Source organism: Aethalodelphis obliquidens, unplaced genomic scaffold (genome assembly GCF_003676395.1).
Source record: "Aethalodelphis obliquidens isolate GAN/ISIS:26980383/991018 unplaced genomic scaffold, ASM367639v1 scaffold36, whole genome shotgun sequence".
NCBI lineage: Eukaryota > Metazoa > Chordata > Mammalia > Artiodactyla > Delphinidae > Aethalodelphis > Aethalodelphis obliquidens.
Window position 1 is genome coordinate 6,900,845 of NW_020837980.1, and position 24,619 is coordinate 6,925,463.

The 24,619-nt window shown below is 43.3% G+C and overlaps 1 protein-coding gene across 4 annotated transcripts in view; it reads left to right on the forward strand.

Moving 5' to 3' along the window:
* Positions 1-24,358, forward strand: part of ITPR2 (inositol 1,4,5-trisphosphate receptor type 2) — a 526,334-nt gene extending 501,976 nt beyond the window's left edge. For 3 of the 4 annotated variants that reach the window (XM_027129402.1, XM_027129406.1, XM_027129405.1), the window contains 2 exons: positions 20,620-20,781; positions 21,735-24,358. In XM_027129402.1, coding sequence (XP_026985203.1) covers positions 20,620-20,781; positions 21,735-21,821 — 249 coding nt within the window. In that variant the 3' untranslated portion in view covers positions 21,822-24,358. Of the gene's footprint in view, positions 1-20,619; positions 20,782-21,734 lie in introns of those variants that run through there. The other variant, XM_027129403.1, reaches the window with a different exon arrangement.
* The last annotated feature ends 261 nt before the right edge of the window (positions 24,359-24,619 follow it).

Below are 24,619 nucleotides of genomic sequence, written 5' to 3' on the forward strand. Positions count from 1 at the left end.
AAGATATTCCACACTCCTGGATTGGAAGAGTTAATATTATTAAAATGGCCATACTACCTAAAGCAATCTACAGATGTAATGCAATTCCTATCAGAATACCCAGGACATTTTTCACAGAACTAGAACAAACAATCCTAAAATTTACATGGAACCACAAAACCCCAAATTGCCAAAGCAGTCCTGAGCAAAAAGAACAAAGCTGGAGATGTGACCCTCCCAGACCTCCGACTATACTACAGAGCTTCAGTAACCAAAATAGCATGGTATTAGTATAAAAACAGACACATAGACCAATGGAACAGATTAAAGCACCCAGAAATAAACCCATGCACCTATGGTCAATTAATCTACAACAAAGGAGGTAAGAATATATAATGGAGAAAAGACAGTCTCTTCAACAAGGGGTGCTGGGAAAGCTGGACAGCTACATGTAAAACAGTGAGATTAGAACATCCCCTCACACCATATACAAAAATAAACTCAAAATGGTTTACCTACATGTAAGACCTGAAATCATAAAACTCCTAGAGAAGAATATAGGCAGAACACCCTTTGACATTAATTGTAGCAATATTTTCTTGGGTCAGTCTCCTAAGGCAAAAGAAATAAAAGTAAAAATAAACAAATGGGACTTAATTAAACTGGTGAGGAAAAATAAAGTAAGCTAAAGGAGTAGAGAGGGATGGAGGTACATTCTACTAGAGTGAGTGAGAAAGCCATGAAAAGCTCCAGGGATCAGCAAAAGCTAGCCCCTGACAGCAATGGGCTGGGCATGAGCGAGGACCAGCAGGGCAGCCACGTGACCAGAGCTAGTGAGGAAGGCAGATGGCAGCCAAGGATGTGGGAGGGGAGAGGGACAGAGACTAGATCATGCAGGGCCCCTGGGCTGGGAAAGAATTTTACATTTTATGCTAGGAAAATTTATTCTAAAAACTTTATCAGTGCTTTCACTTTTTGGTTCAACATTATCAATTATTTCTCATACACAAAATTCACTCCTGACAAGGAAATGGGTAGAACATACAAGGGTAAATAGTTCAACTCACAGAACATTCACAGGCTGGTAGATTTCAAATTGCTCCTAACCCCTCAGGCAGAAGATAGGGGCTAAAGAGAGAACTTAAGATGGCAATCCAACAGCATCCTTTTCACTTTATTCTTTTCCCATAAACACACCCTGGATAAATCTTTCTGCCTTGCATGGTCATATCCTAAGTATGTATATAACTGCACATTTCTGGGTGTATTCTGTGCTTCTGCAGCTCCCTTTAAAACAGTCCAATCGAATATTTATATATATATAATGTCTCAGACCAGCAACAAGTTAGCAAAAACTGATGCCTGGCTAGCCCAGTTTACCTGCACTGCTTGTCCTGCAGCTTCTTCACCATTGCTTCTAGGGCACCCTGCCCCTCTGGCCACCTGCAGCCACTGATGGCCACACGGCCCACAACCAGAGGCGGTGAACAGGGTTGGTGCCTATTCTAACACCAGCTATCCCATCTAGGGGCACTGCAATCCAGTTCTGGCATTAACCACCCAAAACTGTCAGCAACCCCATAAGTTAGAGAGCATGATCCCCAACAAGACTGCCTAGATTTCAGACGCCAAATGCACTTTGGGTGTCCCCAGGCCACCCACACTTCCGACAGCCTACATATAAGTTCAGGGATTCCCATGACCCCCCTCAGGCTCAACTCACTATAACAACTCACAGAACTCAGGAAAACACCGTACTTATGATTACAGTTTTATTATAAATCAGGAGGGCCAGCAAAATAAACAGACATATGGACAAAGTCTGGGAGGGAACACAGAGCTTCCGTGCCCTCTCCCCACGGAATAGGGTGCGTTACCTTCCCCGCACATCAGTGTGTTTACCAACCAGGAAGTTCCACAAGCCTCAATGCCTAGAGCTTTATTAGGCTTTCATTACATGGGCGTGATTGAATCATGGACACATACTTGAACTTGATCTGCAGCCTCTCTCCCCTTTCCGGAGGTCAGGCTGGCTCAAAGTCCCAGCCCTCTGTTCAGGAGTACTTGGTCTTTCTGGTGCCTCGCCCCTGTCTTGAAGCTTTATAGGGGCCCACCGGGAGTCACCTCATTAGCATAAACTCAAGTGTGATCCAGGGGGGTTGTGAATAACAAAGACATTTCGATCATTGGGGAAATTCCAAGGATGCACGGTCTCCCCCTAGGAGCCAGGCAAAGACTAGTCTTATTTTTTATTGTACAGCAGTGCCCCAGCCAAGGAGAGTGACAGGCCTGGGAGTGGTCAGTTGGCGGTGGGAAGGAAGGTAACGGGGGTAGAAGCAAGTCAGAGGAGAAGTGTGAGATCAGAAATTGCCTATACTGCTCGCGGGGCCACATACATATGGATTTATCCATGGTTTCAACTCTTAAGATGTGTACCACCTAAATGAGGAGGCAATTAAAAGTCAGCCGGTGTTCGTTATAAAACGTCTCAGGACAGCATCGGAGTTCTCATCAACACAGAGCACCTGTGTACAGCAGCCAATCATCACCAGGCATCACAGTGTTACACCGACTGGCTCCATCATGTGTCAGAAATGAGTTTTACACATACACATCGCTTCAACATCTGTTTCAGTTTCTTTAAGTTTTGTGTCAGATTGACATTCCATAAAAACAAATCATCAGGCAAATGTTTCAAAAATAGAAAAATGGATAAAACGCATAAAACCCGAACAGCCTCAGTTGGAAAAATAGGGAGTTTATTTGTGAAGCTGCACAGAAATTAGAAAGGCAACACCTACTGCATGTTCAGCGCCTGTTTCCACATTGCCTTTGTGTCAAACTGCTCCATAACCTATGGTTGCAATTCCTGTTCACCAAGACGCTGTGCCTTCTGTGACTTGGCATCTTATTATTATAATGAACCAGGGGTCATTATTCAAGAAGAGCCGCCATGCTCTGGGGTTTCGGTGCACCCTACTCTTCTCCCAGCCTCACTTGTGTCCTGGGCAGCCCATACCTCTGCTTTGTCTTTTGAAGTCTCCCGTGTTCATCCCGCTTGAGATTACCTCATTTCTTCTCACATTTAACAGCTGCTGCTTGGCAGAGTTATGTGTCATCGCCTACGGCTGCTGGGCTCCTTGTGTTCAGGACTACATCATCTTTGGACCCAGCTGGCCAGCTGTTGATGCATTGGCAGCCTTGGTAAAATTCTTTTCAATCTGTGCACCATCCTACAGTTGTTCTAAGTCCCAGACAGTGGTCACTGCTATGCTCTGCAAAGCTATCATCCAACATACAGTTCAGTCCCATGTTGACATCACACCCTGCTTGCCCCTATGCCAGAAGAACATATTGGTTTGGACTCAATTCAGAGTTTTTTATTCAGCATCCCTCAATCTGCATGATGTCCTATGCAGAAAAATTTAGTGAAGAAATGTTAGCTTGTTGATGCTAATGAAAAAGTTTGACCTGAGTGTAAGATTTCTTTGGTACAATGTGGCAAATCATCTTGGTCCAATTCTGAATTTATTTTTAGGTCTCTGTATTGTGCTAACCCCAAAGAACCACTCCAGATCTTTTTTATTCTTTATCTTTCAAATTGAAGTATAGTTGATTTACAATGTCGTGCTAATTTCTGCTGTACAGCAAAGTGACTTAGTTATACGTATATATACATTCTTTTCTTAATATTCTTTTCTATTATGGTTTATCCCAGAAGATTGGATATAGTTCCCTGTGCTATACAGTAGGACCTTGTTGTTTATCCATTCTAAATGTAATAGTTTGCATCTGTTAGCCCCAAACTCCCACTCCCATCCCTCTCTCTCCTCCCATCCCCCTTGGCAACCACAGTCTGTTCTCTATGTCTGTGAGTCTGTTTCTGTTTTGTAGATAGGTTCATTTGTGCCATATTTCAGATTCCAGATATAAGTGATATTGTCTGGTATTTGTCTTTCTCTTTCTGACTTACTTCACTTAGTATGATAATCTCTAGTTGCATCCATGTTGCTGAAAATGGCATTATTTCATTCTTTTTATGACTGAGTAGTATTCCATTGTATATATGTACAACATCTTTATCCACTCATCTGTTGATGGACATTTAGGTTGTTTCCATGTCTTGGCTATAGTGAATAGTGCTACTGTGAATATAGGGGTGCATGTATCTTTTTGAATTATAGTTTTGTCTGGATATATGCCCAGGAATGGGATTGCTGGACCATATGGTAATCCTATTTTTAGTTTTCCGAGCAACCTCCATACTGTTTTCCATAGTGACTGCACCAACTTACATTCCCACCAAGCAAGAGGGTTCCGTTTTCTCCACACCCTCTCCAGCATTTGTTATTTGTAGACTTTTTAATCATGGCCATTCTGACCAGTGTGAGGTGCTACCTCATAGTAGTTTTGATTTGCATTTCTCTAATAATGAGTGATGTTGAGCATCTCTTCATTTGCCTACTGGCCATCTGTATGTCGTCTTTGGAGAAATGTGTATTAAGATCTTCTACCCATATTTCAGTTGGGTTGTCTGTTTTTTTGTCGTTGAGCTGTATGAGCGGTTTGTATATTTTGGAGAGTAAGCCCTTGTGGGTCGCATCATTTGCAAATATTTTCTCCCATTCCGTAGGTTGTCTTTTCATTTTGTTTATGGTTTCCTTTGTTGTGCAAAAGCTTGTAAGTTTGATTAGGTCCCATTTGTTTATTTTTGTTTTTATTTCTGTTGCCTTGGGAGATTGATCTAAGAAAAGCCACTCCGGATCTTGATCGTGACCATGCCCCAGCTCCTCATGATAGATTTTTGAAACAATTCAGGGACTGGTAGAGAGGCCAGTGACAATAAAAACTAAAGGAAAAAGTCTGGATTTTTTTCAGGAGAAGGTCATTGGAATCAAGGACAAATTTCAGGGAAGTATTAATATCCATCCACTTTATAAGAGAAAAAGAGAGAATAGGAAATAATGAAAATAGAGTAGCAGGTATAGACTACTCCCATGAAAAATATGTCAAAACCTATTTTTATAGGCAATTTACAAGTGACCAAAATACATATGACTTCATAGTAGATAATACCTCACAATCATCCTTTCAGCAATATATGTACATAAATGCAATTTTCTAATCTACAGCCTGCCCAGATACGGAACTCTTTCATTCTCCTAATTGGTCCAGATACTATAAATGATAGTCCAGGTTTCAATGGAAACCAGAGGGACCATAGTTGTGACGGGAACAATCCTGGTTATGCCATTGTCTCTGCAAAAATTTGTTTTTGGAAAGCAGAATGTTTTTATTTGCATATGATAAGACTGTGCTGATACAGCATCCTAAGGAATCCATAAAGAGTTACTAGAACTAACATGCGAATTTAAAGAGGTTCAAAATTATAACGTATACACAAAATAATCATATTTCTATATATTAATCAAAACCTGTTGAAAATGAAAACTTTAAATGCCAAAAACATGGAATAATTACAAGGAGATTTAACCAACTGTAGGTGCACACTCTGTTAAGAAAAAAAAACTACAAAATATTGCTAGGAGAAAGAAATTTTTTTTTACTGGAATATAGTTGCTGCACAATATTGTGTTCATTTCTGCCACATGGCAAAGCAAATCAGCCATACTGTGCAAAATTTTTAATAACACTGCTTTCATGCTCACATGTGTCCCTATTTAGCCTACAAATTAGATGATTTGTAACAGGAGTATAGTTAATAACAGGAGTACAGTTAAGGATTTCCTTTAAGGTTCAGCCAAAGGTTAGCGATGTTGAGATATCACTGGTTAGGTCTTGAGTTATTTAAAGTGGTTGTTCTCAGACTTTAGTATACATCAGAATCACCTAGAGGGCTTGTTAAACACAGATTACTGGGCCCCAACCTTGCAGCTCCTGATTCTGCAGGTCTGGGTTGTGGCCTAAGAATTTGCATTTCTGTTGCCCATTTGATGTTAGTGCTGCTAACCCAGGACAGACAGCCTTTAAGGACCAACAACTCTTTTCCTCTGCTTGGGTAGTGTTTTGAAGACAAGGGAAAAGACTTTAGGATAAACCAAACAAGTTAAAGGAGCTATTTGATAAAATGTCTTAACGTCAGGGGCTGGTATAAGAACATCAGCTGGTGAGCTGGCTGACTGCAAATTCAGTCTAGTCAGATTATTACAAGTAAAGCCCCGCGACGATAACCACGTGCTGGATCCTTCATTGATTTTCGTGTGTGATTTTGAGATTTGGTGACCATTCATACCCCCCCGCCCCGCCCTCTCAAGGGGGGCGGGGCGGGGGGGGAAGAGCATTCTTTTTGTCGTTGTTGTTCCAGAGAAGGAATTTAAGTAGTCTTTTAGAAGGTTTACTCATTTTTTGTTCGAGACAAACCTGTATGTGCTGTGTATATACATACATATACATCTATGTGAGGTATAAAAGGCAGTGAAGTTCAAACAGTAACAGATAGAGTTACTAAAACAGATTTTAATTCCACTTGTTATTGTGTTACGTTTGACTCTGGTGTTAAAAAAAGTTCTGGAATGTTTTTTCTCTAGATCTGTGTTTTCTGTACAGACATTTTGTATGTGTGTGTACGTAAATTTTTCCTTGAGCTCTCTATATAAATTTACTATGATTTTTTTAAATAGATGTATTATTCTTAATTCTCCTCTTAATAAGTCACCTACAGTGGAAATGAATACGATGATGATATTCGAGAGAAATTTCAGGAGAGTCCTGTCAAAATATCAGAAAAAGATGTTTTGATTTACATTTTACTGCTGGTTCACCACTTGCTATTTTTTCAATAGTATTGAAATATAAATTGCCCTTTTTGTTTTCATTATTGACTTTTTTTGATTATAAAGAACAGGCTGATCTTGATCTAAACATGCTTGTCATTTTCATGATTGAGGAGAATTCTAGCCAAAGTACAATGTAAATACCGAAAAACTGAAAGATTCAGAACAAAGATTAACCCGTGAACCCCGTATAGTAAAAATTCAGTTGGTGACACCTTCTAGGGTCAAGAGACTTTTAAGGTCAGGGATGTCTTTGATGTATCAGGAGTCCTCCATTGTCATCCTGGTTCTGCCAATGATCTTCTGATTTGTGACTCAGGGGTTAGTGGTTAAATTTAAACTATCTTTAAGGCTTCTTCCATCTCTGTTAGAAAGGGACATTCTCCAGTGGTGTGCTAATGTTTAACGACCAGTTCTGGCGGTAACGAGAAAGCCCTGATGGTCGCATTGCCTATCTCCACAGTGTAAATATTCCCACCGTGGCTGCTTTCAGGCTGCCAACGTGGTGTCACTGAACTCAGAGGTGGAACACAGTGGCACAAACCAGCTCTCTTCTGTGGGAGAACAGCTGTGGAGTTCTGGCCCAATAATACATTTAGGGACCCAATTATCCAGTCTATCTGTTCACATTAATCATGCAAACAAAATATTTTGAGCTCTGTGAATGCAATCTTATCCTCCAGGAAAAGGTGTGGTCTGTCAACTATGCATTTCCAAACATTTATTTGCTGACTTCAAAGCCCCCCGGGGCTGACATTATTGTGACAGCACCCCCTGTGTCCCACTCCTGCCACCCTTGCCAAAGTCCCCATGAATGCCCACCTGGAGATGGTGGTCTCCAAATGGGAGTCTACTATGTCTGTTCTTCATGCAGCAGCCAAAGTGTTCTGTTTCATTTTATTTTTATGTGTACATGTGCGTATGCATTTGCTGTAAACCAGGAATAGCCATTCCTCCACTGGGGGCCAGAACCCTCCTTGGCCCCCACTGCTTCCAGTCCTCCCCATAACTGGGTCTGCTTCTGGTACCTCATCTCCTACCACTCTCTGTCTCTCACTTAGTACCACACTCCAGGTCAACCTCCTTTCTGTTCTTCAAATATGCCAACCTCACTTTGAGCCTTGGGGCCTTTGCCTGACTGTTCCCTCTGCCTGAAGCTCTGTCCCATCACTTCAGTGCAGAGCTATTTCCTTCTCATCAACCAGGCATCACCTCCTCAGAGTAACCTGTATGGCCTATTCAATCTACAGTAGCCCCCTCTCCTCCAAAGACAATGTTTCAAACCACCATTTTCTTCAGAGTATGTAGTCTTATCTGAAGTTATTTCATTTATTGTCATTTGTTATCGTCTCCCTGCTCTTCCTTCACCTTCTGTTAGACTGTAAGCTCTATGAGAGCAAGGACCCTTTCTGAGCTGTTCACTGCTTTAGCCAGAGCTTGGACCAGTATCGACTACATAATAGGTGTTCATTACATATACTTGAAGAAAGAAAGGAAGGAGGTCTTTTTGCTTTGGATTAGTAAAGAACAAAAAGAAGGGGGGGCTTCCCTGGTGGCGCACTGGTTGGGAGTCCGCCTGCCGATGCAGGGGATGCGGGTTCGTGCCCCGGTCCGGGAAGATCCCACATGCCGCAGAGCGGCTGGGCCCGTGAGCCATGGCCACTGAGCCTGCGTGTCCGGAGCCTGTGCTCCGCAATAGGAGCGGCCACAACAGTGAGAGGCCCGCGTACCAAAAAAAAAAAAAAAAAAAAAGAAAGGGGAGTTGTTCATGGTAATGATATGTCTTCTTGAAAAACTCAGGTTACCGTGTTTACCGTATATAACAACTCCTAAGCATCCCTCCATTTTACCAACGATATGTATCAAGTGCCAACGACGTAGAAATGGAAGAGGCGAGAAGAAATCAGAAAGAAATCCTGCCCTCTAAAGGGCTTATAAACTAAACAGCTCACAGATTTCTCCTCTGTGTAACTGATGACCCCATAATTAATTAATAATATTAATCATGTATGACATTTATGATATGATATGATTGTGATATTTGATTTATGGTATGGTCATAATTATCCCATAATTATTATAGTATTAAATATGATTGTTATATAATAATTAGTTAGCTGTGTGACTTAGATCATTAGTTAGCTGTGTATGACTTAGATAAGGGCCTTAGTCATTCTAGTTTAAAGTTTTATCACCTTTGTGCTGGACAAACTAGGCCAGTGTTAAATTAGCACCTGGCCTCTTTAGCCCCTTGACACTTGCACCAGTCAGGGAGTCTCTTTTTTTTTTTTTTTTGTGGTGCACGGGCCTCTCACTATCGCCGCCTCTCCTGTTGCGGAGCACAGGCTCCAGACACACAGACTCAGCGGCCATGGCTCACGGCCCCAACCGCTCCACGGCATGTGGGATCTTCCCGGACCGAGGCACGAACCTGTGTCCCCTGCATCGGCAGGCGGACTCCCAACCACTGGGCCACCAGGGAAACCCCAGTCGGGGAGTCTTTAAACAACAGCAACTAACCTGGCTATCTTAGGGGGAAAAGGAATTTGTGGAAGGGATGCTCAGAATCAAGAGGAAAGTGACAACCAGGCCCAGCTGGGCAGAATCCAAGCAAAGTGAGCTAGCTGGCCAGAAAGTCCCACCTGGGGCCAAGGCTGGCTGGAGGGAAGGTGCCACTGCCTCTGCTGCTGTGTCCTGGAAGCCGGCCCTGGCACCAGTGGCATCACCACAACCAGAGGTCACTGTCTCAATCACTGTGAACAAAAAGAATTCTGCTTCTTGGTAGCCCTTGTTCCATGTCAAAATCTCAAGCAGGAGCAACTGGTGGGCCACTCTAAGGTCAAGTGACTGCGCTCTGACTACCACAGAGAGGACAGACTTTTCAGCTTCCTCAGCAGGACGATGGACCCAGCCTTCCACACGACCCCCAGTGGCAGTTTCCTCAAGCACAGGAGGGCATCAGGGGTTAGGCAGCCAGAAGTTGGACAGATGCCCACTTGAGTATTCAATACTCTGTTCAAAATACTTTGCCCCAATCTCACCATGAAGAAATCTCCAGTTTTTTCCTATCCCAATGAGACTTCCAAATGCTCATACTTGAGATTATTTGCAGAAGAAAATAAATATTTATGTTCTTTGATAAAGAGGCCAAGAGAGAAACTTAGGAGAGTAAATATGGGAATTAACAAATAATAAGATTAAGAAAGGGTTATAGCCCCAAGAATAAAAATATAGATTAAGTAGAGTTATGAACTGACAGGAAAAGAAAACCATAAACAGGAAGGGAAATGACTGGCTCTAAGGAGGCCCTGGAGCTGCCTGGCATTCCCGACAATCTCCTCTGTTACACAAGCTTTACTTATTTATTTTCCCTTTGTGGTCAGAGTGCTTCCCACTTAACACTTCTCCAGGAAAAACGGCAATAGGGATCTGGGAGAATGTCAGGCAGGCCCTTTGGTTCCTTGATCTCTCACAGCCAGGTGGCAGACAAGCCTCCCATCACCACATCATCAGACCTTTGACTGGGTTTCGGTCCCTGCCTCTGCAGCTGCTGTGTATCTTTGAATCAGCTGGCTGGTGGCTCACAGCATCTTTGGCTGCGGGCCTCCACTCCCTTCCTCTCTGAGTGATTCCCCGACCTGGTCGGTGCTCAAGGTGGGGTCCATAGCCTCCAGCAACCCCATATCACAGCTGCTGCCACAGCCAGAGACCTTCTGCCCCTTAGTGTTCCTGGTTACCAGCCTAGCAATCCTGCTAGTTATTGACAAGAGGACTGTAGCTCCCAGCAGCCCTAAGCTACTCTTGGGTCCGGATCCTCTTAGATCTTCCCAGCCATGGACCACTCTCTCTCCTTGGTACAGCTCCCTCCCTGGGTGCCCTCTGGGCTGGGAGCAGATCAACCCCTCCACTTGCTGTTGTAGCTGATGCTTTGTGTAGACACCCAGGGGACACGGTTAGCTGCGCCAGGGGTGAAAAGAGACCAAAAGAGAACCTATAAGCAGTTTCACTTCCATGTGCAGCCCTTGCCCTCCCATCGTGGACATACAGGGTGTTGCTAAGAGGGAGGGTTGGGAAGGCGGGAAGGGCTAGGAAGCAAGGTGGGTGCTCTGGGGCTGTGGTCTCTGCCCACAGGCCAACCTACTGCCCATGATGAGAGCCACCGCTCGCCCCCAGGGGTGCATCACCTACTCCAGGTTACTGCCGAGAGCCCTACTTTTCAAAATCGGCGCATTTTCAGGTTGCTGGAATAGGTAGGACTTGAAGATCACAGTTCTCTCAACCCCCAAATAGCCGGGGTCCCCCATCCGGCACGCAGACCACACTCAGGCAATGACTTTTCCATTGGCCTAGTGCGTGCAGTGCCTCTTGCCCATTGCAGGAGGCCGAGGTCCACATTAATGCCTGACTTGACCAGCACCAGCTCCCGCGCCAGTTTGGAAATGTTGAAGGACAGAAATCTCGACCCATGAGTCTGAAACTCCAGAGCCCAACACTTCTTTTTTAACATCTTTATCGGAGTATAATTGCTTTACAATGTCGTGTTAGTTTCTGCTGTATAACAAAGTGAATCAGCTATACGTATACATATATCCCCATATCCCCTCCCTCTTGCATCTCCCTCCCACCCTCCCTATCCCACCCCCCTAGGTGATCACAAAGCACCGAGCTGATCTCCCTGTGCTGTGCGGCTGCTTCCCACTAGCTATCTATTTTACGTTTGGTAGTGTATATATGTCCATGCCATTCTCTCACTTCGTCCCAGGTTACCCTTCCCCCTCCCCGTATCCTCAAGTCCATTCTCTACGTCTGTGTCTTTATTCCTGTCCTGCCCCTAGGTTCATCAGAGGCATCACCATTTTTTTTTTTTTTTTTAGATTCCATACATATGTGTTAGCATACGTTATTTGTTTTTCTCTTTCTGACTTACTTCACTCTGTATGAAAGGTCCATCCACCTCACTACAAATAACTCAATTTCGTTTCTTTTTATGGCAGAGTAGTATTCCATTGTACATATGGGCCACATCTTCTTTATCCATTTCTCTGTCGATGGACACTTAGGTGGCTTCCATGTCCTGGCTATTGTAAACAGAGCTGCAATGAACATTGTGGTACATGACTCTTTTTGAAGTATGGTTTTCTCAGGGTATATGCCCAGTAGTGGGATTGCTGGGTCGTATGGTAGTTCTATTTTTAGTTTTTTAAGGAACCTCCATATTGTCCTCCATAGTGGCTGTATCAATTTACATTCCCACCAACAGTGCAAGAGGGCTCCCTTCTCTCCACACCCTCTCCAGCATTATGACACTCTTGTTTAAGTGTTTGTTGAACTGTTTTGATCCTCTCTTCAGCCGAGGGGGGTCCACACTTACCTGTTTCACTCTGGCTCCTAAGGTGAGGAAGCCACAGAAGGCAGCTTTCAGCTCTGCAGAAGCTGAGCCTGCCAGGCTGTGATGCCCTCCTGCACGCCCCGTGCTGGGAACAGGGCAGCCACTTCCCCCACGGCTGTGCTGTGTGTGAAACTGGACCAGCGTCCAGTCCCTCCCAGCTGTAACTTTTTGACTGCCAGCCTGAGGTCCTGCTGAGATCAGTACCCTGTCGTCCTCATCCCAGCACTTCCTCCTTCATGGGCACTTTTGCTGGACCTATTTTTCTCTCTGCCCTTGGGAGCAGTGACTGGATTAAATAGGCCTTGTCCCTGGAGGGCTCCCCAGCCAGCAGCCCCCTTCCCAGCAACGATGCCCTGGAGGTGGGGGTGTGGAAAGGGGCCAGGCAGGAGCACCACAGTGATGCCAGGGGCTGTTGCTCTTTGAGCATTTGTCAGGTGCCTCTAAGGGGCAGGCTCCAGCCTTTGTGCCATCAGCTCAGCTGTCCAAGGATCCTTGAAGTTCACACACTGCTTTGTGGGGTTCAACCTGCTTTCACATGCATAATGCAAACTTGATGTCCAAGCACTTAGATTTGTAAAATATTTCAAGGTTTGACAATGACATTTTAAAGGGATTTGTTACTTTACGAAAGCATTCAATACAGATTTGCCTTGGATAACTAACTCATTTTAAATTTCTCAATCCACACAAATATGGTACTCCTACCGCATTTGCAGGAACTCAGTTGCAGAAGGAAGATACAGATACAGAATAAACAGGGAGAGACAGAAGGAAGATACAGTTAATAAGGGCTGAGGGACTTCCCTTGGTGGTCCAGTGGTTAAGAATCTGTCTTGCAATGCAGGGGACTCCGGTTGGAACCCTGGTTAGGGAATTAAAAGCCCGCATGCCCCGGGGCAACTAAGCCCACGTGCTGCAACGAAAGATCCCATGCACTGCAACTAAGACCCAACGCAGCCAATAAATAAATAAATAATTAATAAATAAATAAATAAACATTTTTTTTAAAAAAAAGTGAGGGCTGGCAAATGAATCTTCCAGTCCTGGAACGTGTTATTTTTCTAATGCAGCAAAATTTGCCCTTCTTCCCTCCCTTTTCTTTAGAATGAGTTGCCAAGGTTTTCATTTATTTGTCAATCCAGGAATAACGTTTTAATTTCAAAGGACACAGCTGGATCCTTTCTGTCACCTCCAGTCCCCAGTGTTTGTCACACAAGAGTGTGTTTTCCAGCTCATCCTTTCTTCCTCAAAACCCAGGGCCTGCATCTGAACCCCTGTGAGAATCAGCCTTTTGTTGTCCAAACTGAGCAATGCTTGTCACATACAGGTCGGGTGTGTACCAAGAGCAAAGCTAGAAGCCCAGATGCCAGTGTTGTGGGTGTCCCTTAAGTTTCTTTTTTCTTTTTTTGGCTGCATCGGGTCTTAGTTGCGGCATGCGGGATCTTTTTTTCTTCAACTGCAGCACACAGGCTCTTCATTGCAACGTGCGGGCCCAGTAGTTGTGGCGCACAGGCTTAGTTGCCCCGTGGCATGTGGGATCTTAGCTCCCCGACCAGGGATTGAATTCGCATCCCCTGCATTGGAAGGCGGATTCTTAACCACTGGACCGCCACGGAAGTCCCTCCCTTAAGTTTTTGAGATAACGTCTCACCTGCCAGCAAGGCCGCCGCGTTGGTCTGAGGGCGGGAAGCCCGCCATGCCCCTCCTTCATGGAGCAGAGGCTGGGATGGGGTACGTGAAGCACTTCGCGTTAACCAACACGATTCCTTTGACTTCAGAAAGAATCCCTGTTCCAGATATTGTCCTTGTTCTGAAGTTCCAGGAAAGCAGGAATTGTGTCTTTCCTTCGGGGACCTCCCAGTAAGTAGGTAGTATCAGCATTGCTGGTGTTCCTTTTGAGAGCCATTTCCGCTGACATCTTCAAACCAAAAGTGCAAAGAGAGGAATGCAGTGGGTCACATTGAGGCTTTGGGGAAACGGTTATACTCGTCGGCCTAGGAGGCTTTGCGTATGATTTTAGAATGGAAAATGAAATATAAACTTAAGGCTTAGAAGAGGATGGTAACCAAGAAAAACCTTTGCCAGTGGTCTTGTAACAGCATATTTTAAGCATAGAGAGTCTAGAAGCAGAAATGAGGATACATATTAAATGGTTTATGGATATACCAGTACAACACAATGCAATGCATGGTATGTTCAATGTGATACCCCTCATTAACAGTCTTTTAGAGCACTCTGCAAAACTGCAGTGAATGTCAAGCATTGATCAATGTATTTGCACAGTATCTGCATCTGCATTTCTGATACAATACCTAAAGCATTTATTTCTGATTTTCAGTAAATAAACCTTTAGCATACCCCAGAAGAAGTAATCAAGGGGGTTCAAGTTATAAAATATATTCTCCCTGTAGTCTCTGTTTTCTCTGGCAAGTTCAGAAGCTAAGCATTGACATCTCCATTGGACGTGGAGAAATAGTCCAGTGCAGTGAAGGGAGCACAAGGTTTCCCGTCACACAGAGTGGAGGCCAAAGCCTGGCCCAGCCACTTATAGCCTCTCTGTGGCCTTGGCAAGTAACTAGTCCTTTTCCTGCCTCAATGTTGTCATCTGTAAAATGGAGATGGTAACAGTCTCAACCTTATGGAATCATTCTGGGTATTGGCCATAGCATGACTAAAGTGCCTGACACTTGTCAGGCAGCCAAAAAATGGGATTATTACTGTGTTATAGAACTACAGTGCTTGCTTTCTTTTTAGCTTACATGCAGGTGACTTATTTTTAATCTTTTTTTAAACCTTTTTTTATTGAAGTATAGTTGATTTACATTTTAGGTGTACAGCAAAGTGATTCAGTTATATATATATATATATATGTATACATATATTCTTTTTCAGATTCTTTTCCATTATCGGTTGTTACAAGATACTGAATATAGTTCCCTGTGCTATACAGTAGGTCCTTGCTGTTTATCTATTTTATATATAGTAGTGTATATCTGTTCATCCCAAACTCCTAAATTATCCCACGTGACTTTTAATATGTACCTAGTGGAGCTAAAATGACATAAGACAGTTTCTCCAATGTTGGGCTCCCTGAAATCAATCTCCTCCTACTTTTCAATCTCGTTCTGATGCAGAGAGAAATCCTTACAATCTTTACATTTTCTCAAGCCTGTCACCAATTAAGCATCAGCAGGGCTAGATTATATAAGAGCTTTTCCACTACGTCATATGGAAGAACTTGTCCAGAAGTGGAAGTTAAGTGCAGGGAAACAGTTATAAGACCTCAAGGAAACCTAAACTTTCTAGGTTTCAGATTGGGCATTTGTAATGTGCTGAGCTTGGGTTATGTGGTTTCAAGGTTGCTTCTAGCCTAAATGCTATGTTTCTGTTTGCTCACTTGGCGAGCTTGGGGCTTGTCTCAGCAATTTGGTTTGTAAAGTTTTGAATTCATAGCTTACAGAACGATGAGCTGGAAGAGACATAGAGACCACCCAGGGTAACATTCTGGTTTTACAGATGAGGAAACTGGGACTCAGAGAATAAGGCTTCCCCACCATCCTTATATCACATAGCTAGTTTTGGGCTGAACTAAAACCAGAACCCAGGTGTTCTGACTCCTAGATCAATGCTCTTCCCTTTATATCGCATGGCCTCTTTCCTGCAAATGGGGTATCACATTTAAGAACCAAATATGAAAACAGCACAGCTAAGCTCTAACTGACTCTGACAACCTAATTGTTTACGGAATAACTACAAAATTACATAAGTCAAGTTGATCTGACTGTTGAAAGGACTCTTTGAAAGGTTTTCACACTTAAGTCTGTCTATCTTCTAGTCATCGAGAAAAACCCATTATTATTAGAATTTAGGGACAGCAAGAGGGTTATGGCTGGCATGCTCTCAGTCCCTTCATCTCTGGGCTTTGCATTTTAGAAGGCTTGAGAAGCTCTGGATTTCCCATCACCAAGTAGCTAGGATCATACACTGTAACCTCAGAATCTAACACTTAATCTGCAGCTTCCCTGACTTTATATTACCCTGTGATTAAACATTTTCATTCCTGATGAAATAAGGAAACGGTGTCCTATTGACTAACCAAAGTCGCCATGGGACTCTGCTAATCACGAGCACGATCACGAGATGTACGTAGCATATGTGAGTAACCGAGAAATAACAAATCAAATCCAACTGCTTTGTTAGACGATGGACACATTACAAGTCGACGCGGTGAGGGAGTGGCGTCCTGTTAACCAGTCGCCGTTCTGAGTGTCCGTCCTGCAGTTCTGGCTCAGACTAAAGTGCGGCGCTCTCCTTTCTCACCGGGCTCAGGCCGAGCCTTCCATGGAAGCCGCTCTTTTTGACACTGGAGCAGAGAGAGGAGCCTTGGGGTATTTCATTGGAAACCACTTTCAGTGAACAAGCCCATGCAGCATTTATTCTAAGAACTCTGCTTTATTTGAGTTAATTTTGGTGAAAAGAATATACTTTCTGCACGAATTTAGAGGAACATCAGCTGTGAACATTTATTTTTAAAAGTGTGGCTTTTTTTTTGTAAAAAGAGGACAAAAGACCATACATTTAGGTTGCTTATTTTTTGCCATTTTAGTGAGATGCAAAACATTCAAGTCAGGTTCCTAAAAATTAAGAAAAAGAACCAGCAAGCATTCAATACTGAAAAAAAATCTTAATGACACGTTATATTTTAGCTTCAGATTATGGTCCGTTGATATACAGAGGAAGAGAGGAATGAAACAAAAAGCGTAAAGCTAGGAGAGAAAAGGCTGAGAACCAGGCAAACAAACAAAAACAGAGAAAGATACAGGCAGTGAAAGGAAGAAAGATGAGAAAAACCAAAAGGGGGTTAGAAGAGAGAATGATTTTTAGGGACTAGGAGAAAGGACAGTGGAGCTGGGTGGCTTTCCTAGCCAGCCCTGAAGCCCGGCTTGTCGCTGTTTTCATCATCTTTGATTGAAGTCTTACTCTCCACCTAGACTGTCAATTCCACCAGCACAAGAACTGCACTGGGTTTGGCTCTCTATTGTTTTCCCAGTGCCTAGCACAGACATAGTCAACACTGTAAGAATTAGTCAATGAATGGATGAACAAAGGAACAAGTGAAGAAAGAATGTGTAAGGAAAGAGTCCTGTGGCCCAACCAGCTGGGGCAGTGGTCCCCTGAGAACTGCCATTGTTTCCTCAAAAGCAAGAGACCGTGGACTGGGCTGACCTGGGCCCCGCCACACCTACAAGAGCATTTCTTCAGAGGCAGTTCCACCGTCTCACCCATGTTCTCTTTGCTAAGCATTAGAACACTGTTTTGTCTCTCTTTCTCTTGGAAACTTTCTGAAAGCTGATGTTTTCGCCAGCCCCACCTTGGGTCCATCACCATGTCTCCTGGTACCTTCTCACCCCAGGCCCAGTTGTCTGAGGTTCTCAAACGCTTCTGTTCCATCAGCCTCCCTGGAACCCCTGTCCTGATACAGACCAACTCTCCTCTCCTACAAGGCTGCCTTCTTGGCTCTCCTGAGAGGAGTCCCCTGTCCTTTAACCCACTGGTGGCGGCGGCCGATCTTCCTACCCCCTCAGTACGAAGGGCCCAGAAGAGGGTCAGCTGACTCAACTCCCCATGGCCAAGAAATCATCACATCTTCACCGTCATGTGAAAACCCATTCTTCAAGCCTTTCCATCACTGTCTTTTAATACCCCCTGGTCACTCCTGTGTGTCATCCACCCCTTCTACTGACCTCCTTCAGGATGCATTTGCGGATTTCGTGCATGATTCATCCAAAAGATTCTCCTCTGCAAATTGTGATTATTTTAATCTGTAGTAAAATATACATAAAATTTTACCATTTTACGTGTAGAGTTTTATGGCATCAGTACCTTCACCTTGTTTTGCAGCCATCACCACCGTCCATCTCCAGAGAGTTTTCATCTTCCCCAACTGAAACGCTGTGCCCATGAAATACTAACTCCCCAAATTCCCTGGTATTTTATCAGATTTCAGGCCCTCTCACTCTAGAATTTTTATTTCCTCAAGTTGTGCTGCCTTCAGAATTTTAAATATGATTCCACTTTCTGTCCACAGTCTCCCTTCTTGCCAGGAGGCCTGGATGCAGACAAGTCTGGGTGGGGATCCCAGCCAAACTATTTGCCAGCCTCAGTTTCTTCATTTGTAAAATTCAGATATAGATAATACGGTAGATATAGATAATACGGTAGATAATATAAATACCAAATAGATAAGAGAACTGGAGTCCACTGGATCGTCGAAAGGATTAAGTGCTGACAGAGCATGTAGCACAGGTCTGTGCTTCTCCATCCCTCCTACCAGTCCACACGCTAGTGTGCCTCACTCCAGCCACTGCTCTGCTGACATTCCTAGCTTCCTGATACCTTTGTCTTTCTGAGGCCCATTCCAGGGGACACACCATCCTGTATCAGTCCAACTCTCTGCCTCAACTCCACACCCACTTGGGCTGTTGGTGAACAGTGGTCTTTGCTGGAGTCATTACAAGGCACGGTCTCCCGGGCTTCCCTGGTGGTGCAGTGGTTGAGAATCCGCCTGCCGATGCAGGGGACACGGATTCGTGCCCCGGTCCGGGAAGATCCCACATGCCGTAGAGCGGCTGGGCCCGGGAGCCATGGCCGCTGAGCCTGTGCGTCTGGAGCCTTTGCTCCGCAATGGGAGAGGCCACAACAGTGAGAGGCCCGCGTATCGCAAAAAAAAAAAAAAAAAAAAAAAAAAAGGCACGGTCTCCCACTATGCCCCTGCAAGCAATTAATGGGCCCCTATTTGGCTTCCTCTTCCCATTTCTCATGCCAGCCATTTCAGATCTTTCCTTTTCAATCCATTCCCCTACCCTGCCACTACCCAAGCAGTTACCATTTATCTTCTTCTATGTCTCCACAGATCAGAGTTCTTAAACTTTAGTGCACATAGGAATCATGCAGGTCCCCTAAGAGGTTCTAATTTCGTAAGAGACAGTGGGGTTGAAATCTGCTATTTTAACAAGCAACCCCAGGGAATTTTGATATGCAGAGTGCCCAGTTCACTTTTTGTGGAGGGCTTTCCTAAGCCACAAACTCCTTGAGAGCAGACATTTTGTCTTACCTGATTTTCATCTCTAAATACCTGGCAATAGATATTGAAGGATTGATTGAATGAATGAATCTGGCTGTCACTGCACTTCCGGATAAGTTACCATTCTCCTTTGAAATGCTAATTGGCTACAGCTATTTAAATGCAGCTTAAATCTCTTTAATATGTTTTATCCTATCCTTTATCAGCCCTTTTCATTGCCATTGGGGGTAGGGGACTGTAAAGAACGTGTTATTCTCTGACTAACAACTACGGAAAAAAAAAAAAAAAAAAACCAATCCAAGGGCCAGATGAGGTTTAGGCAGAAGTCCAGAGATACATAGGTTGGGTCTTTCCCCTTTCCTCTTAGGGGAGGAACGTACTCTGCGGGCTCTTGTTCTAGGGATCAGCTAGGCAGACGTCTTTGTAGCCACTGCAGTGGACTTTTCTGGAGTGGAAAGAATCTGAAGCAGGAAGGTCACTGCTAGGGATATTGGGAGAAGGTGACTTAGAGAAATAGGTAGAGATACAGACTGACATATCCAATCAGTGGTGGAAAGGCTCACCTGCCTTCAAATCCTGACTCTGCCATTATCTAGCTTGTGATGAGGGTAATTAAACTGCTGGGGCTGCTTGATTCCTCGTCTGTAAAATGGGACAATGATTTACCTTGCAAGCTCTTTTGAGGATTGAAAGACGGGGTATAAGTAATTCACAGTGATTCTATGATGGTAGGCAATCAGGCAGAGTTTTCAAGAGAGGTGGGTATCTCGTTAACCATCTGTCTTTACCACGATGGAGGGGACACACACACACACACACACACACACGTATGCACTCACACCCCTACACTCAGTCAGCCTGGAAAAACAGAAGTGGCACCAGCTGTTGCCCTCTGGGGAAGTCTAACTCTAAAACCTGCCTCCCACTGTAATAAAATGTTTCCAAAGAGAGCAGACAGGGTAACCTAGGGCCATGCCCTTCCACTTCCCTCTTCCCTGAGCAGAGCTGGGAGCCTGTCTTGGGGAAGTGGGAGGTAAACCAGCATGGGTGGCTGGAACTGAAACATTTCTTTTAGCATCTCCAGACCCTACATCATCATTCATCAAGATTCACTGATCGCCCAGCGTTCAGGGCGCTGCTCTAAATACTTTATCCGGGACCTCCCTGGGAGCCCCTACGAAGTTTGTTGCAATATTTAATTCCCACCCTCACCCTCTCCCCACCCCTGGCCAGAAAGAGTACCTTTTGCTTTGGGTGCTAAGAAACTTTGATTTAAATGTTAGTAATAATGAACACTTATAAACATTCTTTACAGAACTTCAGGCACTCTTCTACATTTATTCCCTTGTTCCTGCACATGTATTTGTTTTTAGGAGAAGAATTTGGACTGGTTTCCTCGGATGCGAGCTATGTCCCTTGTTAGCAATGAAGGTGACAGTGAACAAAATGAGATTCGGAACCTGCAGGAGAAGTTGGAATCGACCATGAGTCTGGTCAGACAGCTGTCGGGTCAGCTGGCGGAGCTCAAGGAGCAGGTGGGTGCGCTCGGCAGATGGAGCTGGGGGGGCGGGGCATGTGAAATTGTTCACCACTGTGAGAGAGGGGTGGCTGGAGACTCCTGGGCACAAGATTGTTATCCACGATGGACTGTAAATTCCCATAAAAAAAACACCCCACGTTGTGTTGTAAGAACCAAATCTCTACAAGCAGAGGCTACTTCTGCTTATCACACCTCCGCATCTTGTGTGACACTTCTACTGAACGGGGAAGGAAGGAGCAGTTGCCGAAAGACAAGGACCTCTTTGGACTTTTTTATAGAAAATCGTATTCTTTTTTTTTTTTTTTTTTTCTTCAGTGGTGCGCGGGCCTCTCACTGTTGTGGCCTCTCCCGTTGCGGAGCACAAGCTCCGGACGCGCAGGCCCAGCGGCCATGGCTCACGGTCCCAGCTGCTCCGCAGCACGTGGGATCCTGCCGGACCGGGGCACGAACCCACGTCTCCCGCACCGGCAGGCGGACCCCCAACCACTGCGCCACCAGGGGAGCCCTAGAAAAATCGTATTTTCTGCCATCATAACCATTACTAAATTCATCAGAAAGGCAGATCGTCATTAGTACCTGTCATTTCAACACTACAATCAACCCCTTTGTCGTGTAAAATTGTTAGCATTAGTAAAAATAATATCAAAAGTAACCGTGGTAGGTTTTAAAATGACTAAGGTGATGGCGATGATTATGTGTGTGTTACAAGCAAGGGCTGCTTTAAAAGAACCACAGTTCCTCTTTCTTAACCACAGGGAGTGGTTTGCTCTGTTTCTCTGCCTAGGGAAATTCACTTTAAAAAATATTTTCTCCTTTTTGATAAATATATTTTCTGTGATGCTGGACAGACTATAGGTGCTTGGGAAATATTCACCCAACATTGTGTGTCCCACCAGCACTGAGAATGAGTGAGAAAATCAGCTCAACGCATTCTCTCTTTTCCCCCAGATGACAGAACAAAGGAAGAATAAGCAGAGACTGGGCTTTCTCGGATCAAACACACCCCATGTGAATCATCACATGCCACCGCACTGATACCATGGGGGCAGCCGTGACTAGCCTTTCATCAGTGTACTGCCTGATCACTGAATAAAGAACTGAGATGGAGGGGAGTGAACAGTGCCTATTGTTGAAAAGTTAAAAACAACCAAGTGCCAAGATGTTGAGTGGTTTAGCTCCGAGAACAATTTCTAACTGTGTTTTCATGGTTGAGAAGACCAAACTTAAAATGCAGCCACTAAAAAGCACACATCACGCATTCTTAATGCAAAGAGAGGTCCCTTGCTCAAATGGACGGAGAAGGTAGGGGGAGGCGGGGTGGAAGGAGATGCAGGGCGGAGAGAGCTACCTTTGGCTGAATCTGTAAGAGTCCATTTTGTCTTAAATGCTGACTGCAACCTTTGTCATGGTTGGTTGGAATTTCTTTCTTTTAATGATGGCATATGGGTCAGTGATACAGGAAGTCATTTTGGTGGCTAAGTTTTACTAAGGGAAATAACTGAAAAGATTAAAAATGAGAGTTGCAAACAAAAATGTTAATGCTTCCAAACCGTAGCTGTCACAGGCCAATTTCCTTATTTATAACCTGCAACACAAAGGATTTACAGCTCTAGGAACTAGAGCTTTGGAGCTTATGCCCCTCGGGCTGACAATGCGACTGGAATGTGATTTCCTTCTCCCAGATTCAGAGGGGCTCTGTCAATATGGAGTACAAAAAGAGGTTTTCATAAAACTTGTTTAAAAACATGCTTAAAGTCATGTAGAGCCTAAGATTTTTAAAAGATTTGGGGACAAAAAAGATGACAGTAAGCCCCAAGGACATATGTATGCTATTAAAATACATTGAGATTAATAAATGAACATGCTTAAAGGTGACAGGAAATATTGAGAAACTTATGATGATGGCATTGCCTTTTATAGATATGGAGTAAAAGCTATTTGATTCATGTTTGCTGTGCTTAAGAACTGAGTGGTTTTATTTATCCTATTCTTGCAGTTAGGAAAAAAATCCAAGAAACATATTGAATACTCAAGAAAATGCAGAGTTTCAATCGCGTATTTTAAACTGTATCAGGAAGAGCTTTTCAAAATGTAAAGAGATAATAATCTCTTCCTCAAATTGTTTGTATGTTAAATTATGCAACCAGAATTTGTGGAGGGAGAAATTAACCTGCCATGCTTGTATTATTCTTAGCGATTATGCTTTTAGAATGTTAAGACAAAATTCAGATCATGAAAGTGTTAGGAGAACTGCCACGTGGCAGGAGAGCAGGCACATGACACCAGACTCTTGGAGGTGCTCTGCAAGCTGACCTTTCCTAGTCGCTGCCCCCAAAAGAACAAAAAATTGCATTTTTGAACTCTCATGTTATCACCACCAAGGTTTAAGTTCAGGACAGCGTTTGCTGTGACCATTTTTAAAGCTTTTGGATTATTTTAATATAGTTTAAGCTATTGGCTCCTAAAATTCTCAAATCATGGTCTGGGTAGGTGATAAAGGATGCCTGAACCAATCCTTTTTCCACACACCCCATTAAAATGTAGACTTGGAGGAAAGCTGTTGAAACCCAGAGCAATGAATTTTTGAACTGAATCTGCTGGTACACCTCCCCCGCTCCTCCAAATACCTCCCGAAGTTAAGAATTCCTTACTCTGATCTGGTAGTATTTTTCCTAACCAGTTGCTGAAGGATCATGATTCAAAGATACTCAGAAACTGGGATATATATCTGTATGCAACACAGAACTTTGAACCTAGGAGGCATTCAGTAAATGTATGAGAAATTCCAGTGTCATTCGATCCTAATGCTTCATTGAAACTTTATATCATATATTTGATTTTTAAAAATGGCTTCACCAAAACTGAAGTAGACCAAAGCAGCCATTTTTTTAAAAATCCAAGACCATTATTATTATTAACAGTATTAGATGAAAAGTACCTTTCAAAGTATTTTAATTAGGCAGAGAGTTTCATGGGTAGGGAAAAGAAGAGAAAGGTGGAAAACATTGGCTATGTTCCAATGTCAGAACTTATCCCTGTTTAACACAAAGTAAAATTTTTCTGGTGGATATTCTAGCATCAAGAAAATAAGTTAATTTGTACAGATGAGAGCAACCTGCCTTTCAGATGAACCATCTAGTCTTTCCTTACACTTCTTTATAGAGAATGAGCCATTGGGTATGTACTGCCATCAAGAAATGGCTTCACCTCTCCAACCATTGTGGTCACCGTGTCACAGTGTGTTTTCTCCTATGAGAAGTATTCAAAAGCGATTACAACTAACCAGACTCTTATTTAGTCAAAATTGAAATATTTCTCAGTTCTGTCTCTCTCTTTCCTGCCTAAATACTTTAAGACTATAAAGCAAAATAAAAGCAAACAAAAAAAGGCAGTTTCAAGGCTATGAAATTCATGATGGAGGAGATCATCATGGGGAAATTTGACATTCGCTATAAATTTATGTTTGTTTTGTATATGTTTGTTAATGCAACTGGAATATTTGACCTAGGCAAGTATCAATTAACATTCTCATATTTATATAGCAATATTAAAATAAATATAATCATCTTTGATTTTGTTGTTAAGGAAAATGTTTTACTATTTAGTTATTAAAACCCATATTGGTTTAAAAGTATGTTTCTGCTGAACATAATTTTTAATTTCAAAAGGATTTTATTCCCCTACATGTTCCATTCTGAGGTCCAAGAGTTTCATGCAAGTATGTTTTAAGATTATAATATTAAAAAATATTGTAAAGCAATTATACTCCAATAAAGATGTTAAAAAAACCAAAATAAATAAATAAATAAATTTTATACTTGTAAAACATATTT